Here is a 12,436-nt window from a genome sequence, read left to right as displayed (position 1 = left end):
CAAAAGGGGGAAAAATACCATTCACCTACCTTTCAGGGTCAACCCACTGTCAGCCACACCATCACTTATATGTTTTCTGACTACATTCTTGACATCCTCCAGAGCTTGAGGAGCTAATGGAGTGTTGAAACAAATCCTCTAGCAAAAAACATAAAAATATATTTAAAAACAAACCAGCATTAAAACCACAAATAATATAAAATGGTAATCTACAAAGCAACATTAAATCCAATAACTGCAACCAAAGAAACATATTCTACATTAGGAATAGTCTCCACTTTGTATTATTTAAGTAAAACATGGGCCGGGCACGGTGGCTCACGCCTGTAATCCCAGCACTTTGGGAGGCTGAGGCAGGTGGATCATGAGGTCAGGAGATCGAGTCCACCCTGGCCAACATGGTGAAACCTCATCTTCACTAAAAATACAAAAATTAGCTGGGTGTGGTGGCACATGCCTGTAGTCCCAGCTACCTGGGAGGCTGAGGCAGGAGAATCACTTGAACCCAGGAGGTGGAGGTTGCAGTGAGCCAAGATTACACCATTGCACTCCAGCCTGGGTGACAGAGCGAGACTCTATCTCAAAAAACAAAAGTAAAACATGTCATACTTAGAAAGAAATATTTCCAACTCCCTCCATCCTGTATCTAAAACACAGGGCTATTTGTGTAGCTATGTTATTCAAAACTAAGAAAGCAAAATGATTCAGAGTTCAGACTCCAAGTCATCCTTAACACACCCACTTTATACCATAAAATGAAGCTACCAAATCCCCTCAATTCCTGGGCATAAGAGAGTTTTATAGACTAAGTAAAGGCATATATAGGTTGATGTGATAGTTCTATGTGAAAGAAACTTATGTTTATAACATACTGTTCTTGTTGTTTAAGCTAATACATTTTATAGCTTTCAGCAAAAAAAAAAAAAAAAAAAAGATATGCAAATATCTGAAATAAAGGACCATTACCTGAAAGAAGTTGAGTTCAGCATCATTGAGAGTACCATCATTATCTTGATCAGATATTTTAAATATACGAGTAAGGGCTTTTATACAAGCTGGTTTCATCTATAAATCATTGAGAAAAGAAGTAATTATTTAAACTGTGATTTTCATAAGCAATGCTGAGAAAAATTCTGATTGTTTTTACACAGTATCAAATACCACCAACATGAAAAAATGAACTAAAGCAAAGCCATTTACTTTTATATGCAAACCTTTTTAAGTAAATGAGGCAATATTTGCTGGGACTGATAATTGGAATGGTCAAGCTCTCCCCCTATGACCACAAATCCTTTAAGAACAGGCAAAGGAGAAGTTCATCTTTAGGAGGGATTCATTTTTCTAGTCACATAAAGAAGAACTATTTATTTATCTATATCTTCTGTCATTCCATAGACAATATGAACTGACTTATAAAACTACTAAGGACTTTCCCCTCAACTTCCGATTTCTGACCATCCACCTTCTGGTAGCAGAATGAGATTTGTTTTGATCTGTCCCCTGTGTGTATGTTAAAGCTGGAAAATAAAATACGCTCATTCACAAACAAGTGGCAAAATTATCACTAGTTAGTAAGTGTAAAAAATTTTTACTAACTTCCTAGTATAAGAATTTATACTTTAAAAAGAACTTTGCCTTTTGTGACTCTAAAACTGTTATGACTAATGCTGCTGGAAATATATTCTGACAATTTCCTTCATTTTTGTTTTATGATTCATCATGGATAGAATAAATAAATGACTATTTTAAAATAAGGCCCACATGCTTCTTCACTGTATAACCACTATAGGGTAATCACTGTCAATAATTTTGAGAATAAAACTTCAAGGAGAGCTTCGAATTTTGTCTAAGCTTGGAAATAGATCTCCTATGGTTCTACCTAAATCAGAGAAATGACATGTCAAGCTGAGGAAATATAAACTTATTAACTTACAAAATGGTAATGATGACAGCTTTGATCATGCTATCAAACTCAAATGCAGAAAAGAAATTCTTTTAAAAATAGGAAAGAAAATAATTATCTTCCAAACATACACAGATAACCCCTTCTATTCTTGTTTTAAATGGGATCTTTGGGAGAGTAATTTGATATAGTGAGAAAAAGATAAAACTTAAGATACTAAGAGATTAGAAAGAAATGAGAAAAAGAAGTCAAACATTTAGAAAGCATTTGAGGCTGGGTGTGGTGGCTCACACTTGTAATCCCAGCACTTTGGGAGGCTGAGGAGTGCAGATCACCTGAGATCAGGAGTTCGAGACCAGCCTGGCCAACATGGCGAAACCCCATCTCTACTAAAAGTAGAAAAGTTAGCTGTGTGTGGTGGCGCATGCCTGTAGTCCCAGTACTTGGGATGCTAAGGCAGGAGAATCGCTTGAACCTGGGAGGCAGAGGTTGCAGTGAGCCAAGATGGTACCACTGCACTCCAGTCTGGGAGACAAAGAAAGACTCCGTCTCAAAAAAAAGAAAGCATCTAATGGGGCTTCCTTTATAAAAGAGTACTAAATGGACTATAACATCTACAATCACAGGTGATTTATTCTTTAAAATAATGAATGGTAAGATGATGCTTCTATAAATGTGATCCTAATGTTAGACATTAAAGATTAATAAAAACTACACTGTTATATTTCATTTACTCTCCTTTAAAATAAGTTGAATAATTTAAATGTTTCCAAAAGAAGCAACAGCAAGAATAATACACAAAACAGAACCTAAAGATAACCTTTTATTTTGTCTAAGTGATTTTTCCTCACATAATAAAGGGGTACATTTTCAAAAAGTAATTTTAAGAAAAATAAACAATGTACTTTTCTTCTTCTTTTTTTTTTTTGAGACGGAATCTTGCTCTGTTGCCCAGGCTGGAGTGCAGTGGTGCAATCTTGGCTCACTGCAACCTCCGCCTCCCAGGTTCAAGCGATTCTCCTGCCTCAGCCTCCCGAGTAGCTGGGACTACAGGCATGTGCCACCACACCCAGTTAATTTTTCGTATTTTTAGTAGAGACGGGGTTTCACCATGTTAGCCAGGATAGTCTCGCTCTCCCCACCTTGTGATCTGCCTGCCTCAGCCTTCCAAAGTGCTGGGATTACAGGCATGAGCCATCACACCCAGCCAACAATATACACACTTTTCATTAAAGCTTGAAAAGAACTCTAAGGTATTGGCCCAATGTCATATTTAAAAACTAACCACCTGAAAATGTAACATCAAAAAAAGGACTACTAAAAAGTATTAAAAATTCTACTTAATAAAGCTGTAAAAAATTATGGTATTTGGCTGGATATGGTAGCTCACACACTTTGGGAGGCCAAGGCAGGCAGATCACTTGAGGCTAGAAGTTTTAGATCAGACTAGCCCACATGATGAAACCCCATCTCTGCTAAAAATACAAAAATTAGCCAGGCATGGTGGTGCACGCCTGTAATCCCAGCTACTTGGGAGGCTGAGGCAGGAGAATCGTGTGAACCTGGGAGGCAGAGGCTGCAGAGAGCTGAGATCATGCCATTGCACTCCATCCTGGGAGACAGAGTGAGACTCCATCTCGAAAAGGGAAGGGGAGGGGAAGGGAGGGGAAGGGGAGGGGGAGGGGAGGGGGAGGGGAGGGGGAGGGGAGGCGGGGAGGGAAGGGGGAGGGGAGGCGGGGAGGGGAGGCGGGGAGGGGAGGGGAGGCGGGAAACGGGAAACGAAAAGATTGTTGTTTAAATAAAAGATTCTGTTATAGGCAATTTAAAGTTTGTACTTGTGTAAAACAAGGTATAGTCTAAAAGTTGAAATTTTTACCTCTCACTCAGGTCCACCTAAGAATTGAGTAACAGATGGTGGTAGATATTTTAACTCTTATGGGATGGGGATGGGGATGAGGGATTAACAGATTAGCAGAACAAATAACAGGCCTGAGAACAAAGTAGCAATTAAAAAATTGAGAACAAACTAATAGAGGGGATTTCATATACTGCTAGGCTAAGGCCTCAGAGGTAAATCCCTGTAACAGTTCCCACAGTATTAAGACTGTTTCCCAAATTTCCTTTATCATACATAAAATACCTAGCTGAATCAGAATGGAATCTATGTATTTTGTTTTTTTGTTTTGTTTTGTTTTGTTTTCTTGACACAGAGTCTTCTCACTCCGTCGCCCAGGCTGGAGTGCAGTGGCGCAATCCCGGCTCACTGCAAGCCTCGGCCTCCTGGGTTCACGCCATCCTCCTGCTTCAGCCTCCTGAGTAGCTGGGACTACAGGCGTCTGCCATCAGGCCCAGCTAATTTTTTTGTATTTTTAGTAGAGACAGGGTTTTACCATGTTAGCCAGGATAGTCTCAATCTCCTCACCTCGTGATCCGCCCACCTTGGCCTTCCAAAGTGCTGGGATTACAGGCGTGAGCCACCGCGCCCAGCCAGAATCTATGTTTTTAACAAGTAACACCTAGTGACTATTATGATGAGGTAAGTTTGGGAAATACTGGATTCAGAGTAAATTAGAGGCCGGGCGCGGTGGCTCACGCCTGTAATCCCAGCACTTTGGGAGGCCGAGACGGGCGGATCACGAGGTCAGGAGATCAAGACCATCCTGGCTAACACAGTGAAACCCCGTCTCTACTAAAAAAATACAAAAAACTAGCCGGGCGAGGTGGTGGGCGCCTGTAGTCCCAGCTACTCGGGAGGCTGAGGCGGGAGAATGGCGTAAACCCGGGAGGCGGAGCTTGTAGTGAGCTGAAATCCGGCCACTGCACTCCAGCCTGGGCGACAGAGCGAGACTCCGTCTCAAAAAAAAAAAAAAAAGAAAAGAAAAGAACAGAGTAAATTAGAAAGAAGAATCCTAACTAAGGAAAAGTAAACCAAGAATAAGAGTAAACTAGAATCAGATTAAGGGATAACTCGAATTAATTATTTATACTAGGAGTTGGCACTTTTTCTGTAAAGGGCCACACAGCAATTTTTTAAGCTTTGGGGCCAACAGGCAAAGTTAAGCATGTCATTTAGGTACTTACATCGTAAGAAAGAAATCAAACTTCTACCAAGTTTTTCTGATAAAACTCAAAATACAACTGAGTACAGTTTTGCAACACAAATTTATTAATGAGAAGAATGAAATTGTTTTTTGGAAGGAAAACATTTTGCTTTGTTAGGGTTCAAAGTTAGTGTTGTCTACCATGAAAATTAATTGCAAATGTTTATATGTTAATGCTGATCTGTACTGACATTTTACATGTCCCATCTTTGAAAATGTCTTTTTGCACAAATATATACTGCCAATACTGGTACATATCCACAAACCTATGACTTCAATAGAACACAAGGTATTTATAAAATTATATTTGATTCTTTTCTTGATGTTTGCCTTTTAGCGTGTCATTACAATGCAGATTAATCAATTCCAGTTGAAGGTTAATGGAAACTCAATTGCATAGTTAAATGGATTACGAAATATGGAAATTTCCTTTGCATTTGCACCGATGTCTAAAAAAATGATGCTGGAACTGTAATTCGAACCTGGAAAATTTATCTGCTTTCCCATCTAAAAAAATACTTTATTATTATTTTCATGTTTTGGCATGATGGGTATGCAATGAATATAAATAAAAGGTCCTGGTACAGTGATATACATAGTACTTGAAATGCTGTCTAGGTGTGTCAGCGCAATTAGTAGTACACTCAGCAGCAGTGAGAAGAGATGAGAGTAGCACATATAAACTCTATTGAAACTACTAAACTTTGCCTTTGTAGCACGCAAACAGCCACAGATAACATAAAAGAATGACCATGGCTATGTTACAGTCAAACTTTATTTTTATGAAATCATAAAATCTGAATGTAACATAATTTTCACCTATCACAAAATATTATTTGACTTTTTTTCAATCATTTAAAAATATATGGCCAGGCACAGTGGTTCATGCCTGTAATCCCTGCACTGAGAGGCAAAGGCAGGCAGATCACCTGAGGTCAGGAGTTCGAGACCAGCCTGGCCAATGTGGTGAAACCCCCTTCTCTACCAAAAATATAAAAATTAGCCAGATGTGGTGGCACATGCCTGTAGTCCCAACAACTTGGGAGGCTGAGGTGGGAGAATCGCCTGAACTCAGTGAGCTGAGATCATACCACTGCACTCCAACCTGGGCAACACAGCAAGACTCCATCTCAAAATATATATATATAAAAATATATATATAAAATGTTTCCTTAGTGTACAGACTGTGTGAAAACAGGTGGTAGGCCAAATATGGCCCATGAGTCAGTTTGCTAACCACTCACTTATACTATAAACTTTTCCTGAAAGAGATCTGCAACTTTTTATTCTTAAAAACAATACCTCTCTCGACAAACAGAACCAAAGCAACCACCTCAAGCTGGGTGTGGTGGTGTGGTGGCTCACACTTGTAATCCCAGCTACTCAGGAGGCTGAGGCAGGAGGAGGCCAGGAGTTCAAGACCAGCTTGGGGAATATAGCAAAGACTTTTTTTTTTTTTTTTTTGAGACAACGTCTCAATCCGTAGCCCAGGCTGGAGTGCAGTGGTGCAATCTCAGCTCTCTGCAACCTCCACCTCCCAGATTCAAGCGATTCTCATGAGTGGCTGGGATTACAGGTATGCGCCACTATGCCCAGCTAATTTTTGTATTTTTAGTAGAAACGGCGTTTTGCCACGTTGGCCACGCTGGTCTCGAACTCCTGGCCTCTAGTGATCCCCCTGCCTCAGCCTCCCAAAGTGCTGGGATTACAAGCATGAGTCACTGCACCTGGCCCCTGCTTCTTAAAAGAAAAATTAACTTAAAAAAAAAAAGACAACCCAACTAAACAATGGGCAACGGCAGCTACTCAGGAAGCTGGGGCAGGAGGACTGTTTGAGGCTAGAGGTTCAAGACCACCTTGGGCAACTCAGCAAGACCCCATCTTTACAAAAAAAAATTAAAAATTAGCTGTGTGTGGTGGCATACACCTACAGTCCCAGCTACTCAGGAGGCTGAGTGGGAGGACTGCTTGGGTCCAGGAGGTTGAGGCTGCAGTGAGCCATGATCATGCCACTGTACTCCAGCCTAGATGACAGTTAGACCCTGTCTCTTTAAAACAAAAATGGGAAAGGACTTTGAATAGGCAATAGACATTTCTCCAAAGAAGATGGCCAATGAGCACATGAAAAATTACACAACATCATTAGCCATCAGGGAAATGCAAATCAAAACAATGAGATCCCAACCACATCTACTAGGATGGCTATAATAAACCAAAAAAGAAAAGTAAAATAACAAATGTGGCAAAGATGTGGAGAAACTGGAACCTTCATACACTGCTGGTGGGAATGTAAAATGGTCCAGTCATTGTGTAAAGTAGCTGCTGGTTCCTCAATATGTTAAATATACAATTACCATGTGACTCAGCAATTCAACTACTAAATGTATGCAAAAGAATTTAAAACAGGCCAGGAGTGTTGGCTCAGGCCTGTACTCCCAGCACTTTGAGAGGCTAGATGGGAGAACTGTTTGAGGCCAGGAGTTTGAGACCAGTCTGGGCAACATAGTGAGATCTTGACTTTACAAGAAAATTTAAAAATTAGCTGGGCACGGTGGCATGTGCCTGTAGTCCCAACTACTCAGGAGGCTGAGGTGGGAGGATGGCCTGAGCCTTGGAGTTTGAGGCTGCAGTGAGTTATGATCACACCACTCTGCTCCAGCCTGGGCCACAAAGCAAGATCTTGTCTCTAAATTAAAAAAAAAAAAAAAAAAAAAAGGCCAGGTATGGTGGTTCACACCTGTAATCCCAACACTTTGGGAGGCCAAGGCAGGTGGATTGCTTGAGCCTAGGAGTTTAAGACCAACCTGGGCAACATGGTGAAACCCCATCTTCTTCTAAAAATACAAAAATTAGTTGGATGTGGTGGTACACACATGTAATCCCAACTATTTGGGAGGCTGAGGTGGGAGGATTGCTGAAGCCAGGAAGTTGAGGGGGCAGTGAGCTGTGAATGCGCTACTGCACTCTAGCCTGGGCAACACAGTAAGTCCTTGACCCCCAAAAAAAAGAACAGGCCAGGAGCAGTGGCTCGTGCCTGTAATTCCAGCACTTTGGGAGGCCGAGGAAGGAGGATCACCTGAGGGTGGGTGTTCAAGACCAGCCTGACCAACGTGGAGAAACCCCATAACTACTAAAAATACAAAATTAGTAGGGTGTAGTGGCCCTTGCCTGTAATTCCAGCTACTCGGGAGGCTGAGGCAGGAGAATCACCTGAACCCAGGAGGCGGAGGTTGTGGTGAGCCAAGATTGCACCATTGTACTCCAGCCTGGGTGACAAGAGCAAAACTCTGTCTCAAAAAAAAAAAAGAAAGAAAGAGAAAAACTAGTCAGGTATGGGTAGTGTGTGCCTATACTTCCAGCTACTTGAGAGGTTTAGGTGGGATGACTGCTTGAGCCAGGATTTTGAGGTTATAGTAAGCTGTAATCATGCCACTGCACCCCCCAGCCTGGGTGACAGCAAGACCCTGTCTTCAAAAAAAAAAAAAACCAAACAAGTGTTCAAACAAAAACTTGTATTGAATGTTTACAACAGTCTATTCATAATAGCCTGAAAGTAGAAACTACTCAATATCCATCAACAGATATGGGGATAAACTAAATATGATGTATCCAGCTAGGTGTGGTGGCTCACACCTGTAATCCCAGCACTCTTGGAGGCAAAGGTAGAGGCGGGAAGATTGTTTGAGCCCAGGAGTTTGAGACCAGCCTGGGCAACATGGCAAAATCCTGTCTTTACAAAAAATAAAATGAAAAAAAACAAATCAACTGGGCACAGTGGCGAACGCCTATAGTCCTAGCTACTCCGGAGGCTAAGGCGGGAGGATCACTTGAGCCCAGGAGCTTGCGGTTGCAGTGTGCTGTGATCACACCACTGCTCTCCAGCCTGGGTGACAGAATGAGACTCTGTCTCAAAAAATAATAAAAATAAAAATAAAATAAAACCCACCAAAGACTTGGTGTATCCATAAAATGATTATCGGGCCATAAAAAGAAATGAAATACTGACACATGCTATAACGTGGATATACCTTGAAAATATTATGCTAAGTAAAAGAAGCCAGAAACAAAAGACCACATATTGTATAAGTCCATTTATATAAAATGTCCAGAGAGGCAAATCCACAGAGACAGAAGGTAGATTGGTGCTGGCCAGGGGTTGAGTAAGGGGACAATGGGGAGTGACTGCTAATTAATGGGTACAGGGTTTCTCTTTGGGGTGATGAAAACTTCTGAAATTAGAGCGTGGTGATGATTGCATAACTTTGTGAATATACTAAAAACCACGGAATTGTATAACTTTAAAAGGATGAATTTTAAGGTACTTGAAATATATCTCAAAAAGATTTAGTTTTTCAATGTCTATGGCAAAATATTAAATTTTGGATATTTCAATAAGGAGTTACTGTGTTTCTTAGCTATAAAACAAAAGCAGCTGGGCGCAGTGGCTCACGCCTGTAATCCCAGCACTTTGGGAGGCCCAGGCAGGCAGATCACTTGAGGTCAGGAGTTCAAGATCAGCCTGGGCAACATGTGAAACCCTGTCTCTATTAAAAATACAAAAATTAGCTGAGTATGGTGGCGCATGCCTGTGATCCCAGCTACTTTGGCAGGCTGAAGCATGAGAATCACTTGAACCCCAGAGGTGGAGGTTGCAGTGAGCCGAGATCCAGATCGTGCCACTGCACTCCAGCCTGAGTGACAGAGTGAGACTCTGTCTCAAAAGAAAAAAAAACAAAAACAAAAGGAGTAGTCACATTGTATTACGTTGCGCCTATGTCAAAAAACTATATAAGATTTTTGTTTGTGTGTGTTTTTCAATTTGTAGATTTTATAGTAGCAAAACAAGAAGACCATTAGCTAAGTCTTTGGACTTTTTTGTTGTTACTGTTGCCAATTCTTCTGTTTTGGCACTTCCTGAAGCAGTACTTGATTAGATTCCATTGATGTGGAAAATACTATGAATATTTAATGTGAATGTCATTGAAGAAGAGTACCTGGTAAATGTAACCATTTAATAAGCAATAAATTTAAATTTTAGCAGTTTAATCTCTACACAAATACTGAAAATCACTACCTTACTCGAGTTACTACATACACATTCCAGCCCCTATAAACATAGCCTGTTACCTCCTTCTCCTCTGGGCAGTACAGGGGCCCTGTAGGATGAAGAACAGCTTTCTGTGCATAATAAAAGAGCTCTGATATGTTCTTCAGGTTTTTCGCTGAACACTGAAAAAAATAAAATTAAAATTTTACACTCTGAAATCAATTAGGAGAGCTAAAAACAATTTTCAAACTATCACCATATGGCAAAAGAAAGATTCCTTGAAAAAAAATGAAAAATGCATCTTTGTGGACATCACAATATGAATGTCTAGAAAGAGCTCAGAGGCCAACTCCAACTTCTCTGTTTTATTTGGTTTACATGACTTTACAAAGAGCAGGAAATTTATTCCATTCCACATTGTCCCCCCTATTTAAAACCCCAATTTAGTAAGAATTCATCAAAAATAAATTTTCAAATCAAATTATGAGGCATACCTCCACACAGGTTTCTATTTCTGTATACTGGTTCATAATAGGAAGGATGGTCTCCATACTACTATATTCCACCAGATCAGATTTGTTCCCAACCAATATTAAAGGCAACCTAAAATAAACAGGGCACATTGTAATAAGGAAGGCAAAAGACATTAGATTTATATTTTAATTTACATCATAACCCATTCTAACTAAAAAGTTTTTATTTAATCTTCTCAACAACATGAACCTTCCTCTACAGTCATGTCAAGCCCCCTAGATAACATGTATTTACTCAACATGTTATCTGTTGAGCACCTATTATAAGCCACATACTGCTCCAAGTATTAAGGACACAAGACAGAAGGTCTCTACCCATTCTGTTTTGTTTTTTGTTTTCTTGAGACGGGGTCTAGCTCTGTTGTCCAGGCTGGAGTGCAGTGGCAGGAACACAGCTCACTGCAACCTCAAATTCCTATGCTCAAGTGATCCACTTGCCCTAGCCTCCCTAGTAGCTAGGACTATAGGTACAAGCCACTACACTCAGCTAATTAAAAAAAATTTTTTTGTAGAGAAGGGTCTAGCTACATTGCCTAGGCTAGTCTCAAACTTCTGGCCTCCCAAAGTGTTGGGATTATAGGCATGAGCTACCATGCCTGGGCAGATCCAGAAACCTGACCATTCCAATAGTGAAAAACAGAAAATGAGCAATAAGCAAATAAAATAATTTCCAATTCAATAAGTACTATGCAAGAAATAAACAGGGCGATAGAGTAGTGGGAAGGAGCTAGTTATGTATAATAATTAAGGAAAACCCCCTATGTAAAGGTGACATTTGAGCCAAGGGGTGAAGGATAAGATGAAATCTGCCATGTAAAGAGTCAGGGAAGAGCAAGCCAGGAGGAAGGAACAGCATGTGCAAAGGCCCCAAACTGAAAAAACATCCTGATGGGGCCAAACAACAGGAAAATGCCAGAATGGCTACAGAGTACTGAGTAAAGAGAAAAAGGTATACAATGGGGTTAGAAAGAGGATCAAAGGTCAGACACATAAGAACTTAACAAGCTGCAGTAAGGAGTGTAGGTTTTATTGTTAGTGTAAAATGGGAAGCCACTGAATGGTTCTAAGAAGGGGGTTAACATTTTTAAGTGCAGTGATTTTTAGAGCTATATACTGAAATATTTACAACATGAAAATAATATCTCTATTTGCTTCAAAATAATCTCAGCGGGAGGGGTAATAGATGAAACAAGACTGGCCATGAGTTAATTGTTGAAGCTGGATAACAGGTATGTACCTCAGTATATGTTACATTTTTTCACTAACAAATTTTTAAAAATATAATAGTAACTTGGATTACAGCAGTGACAGTAAAGATGAAAAGGAAAATATTCAAATTTCAGATATATTTTATAAGACAGAAACAGCTGATAGGTTAGATATGAAGATTGAGGGAAAAGCAGAAACCAAGAAAAATACTTAGGTTTTGGCTGGAAAAAAATGGGTAGATCTCAAAAGATAGAGAAGATTGAGGATAATTTTTTGTTTCTGTTTTTGGCAGGGAGTAGACCGGGAATTAAAGATTCTGATCTTTAATTCCTTTTTTTTTTTTTTTTGAGACGGAGTCTCGCTCTGTCACCCAGGCTGGAGTGCAGTGGCCGGATCTCAGCTCACTACAAGCTACAATGTTGTGATCTTGGCTCACTGCAACCTCCGCCTCCCGGGTTCACGCCATTCTCCTGCCTCAGCCTCCCGAGTAGCTGGGACTACAGGCGCCTGCCACCTCGCCCGGCTAAGTTTTTTTTGTATTTTTAGTAGAGACGGGGTTTCACTGTGTTAGCCAGGATGGTCTCGATCTCCTGACCTTGTGATCCGCCCATCTCGGCCTCCCAAAGTGCTGGGATTATAGGCT

General features: G+C 40.4%; 1 protein-coding gene across 12 annotated transcripts in view; it reads right to left on the bottom strand.

Moving 5' to 3' along the window:
* The window catches only part of RHOT1 (ras homolog family member T1), an 83,937-nt gene that overhangs the window by 31,981 nt on the left and 39,520 nt on the right, over positions 1–12,436 (bottom strand). For all 12 annotated transcript variants that reach the window (XM_028836194.2, XM_028836190.2, XM_028836193.2 and 9 more), the window contains 4 exons: positions 10,546–10,654; positions 10,132–10,233; positions 967–1,065; positions 30–138 (listed from right to left, as the gene is read on the bottom strand). In XM_028836194.2, coding sequence (XP_028692027.1) covers positions 30–138; positions 967–1,065; positions 10,132–10,233; positions 10,546–10,654 — 419 coding nt within the window. The remainder of the gene's footprint in view (positions 1–29; positions 139–966; positions 1,066–10,131; positions 10,234–10,545; positions 10,655–12,436) is intronic.

This window comes from Macaca mulatta, chromosome 16, assembly GCF_049350105.2.
Source record: "Macaca mulatta isolate MMU2019108-1 chromosome 16, T2T-MMU8v2.0, whole genome shotgun sequence".
NCBI classification, from domain to species: domain Eukaryota; kingdom Metazoa; phylum Chordata; class Mammalia; order Primates; family Cercopithecidae; genus Macaca; species Macaca mulatta.
The sequence above is the reverse complement of the archived record's forward strand: the minus strand, read 5'-3'. Positions and strand labels throughout refer to the sequence as shown.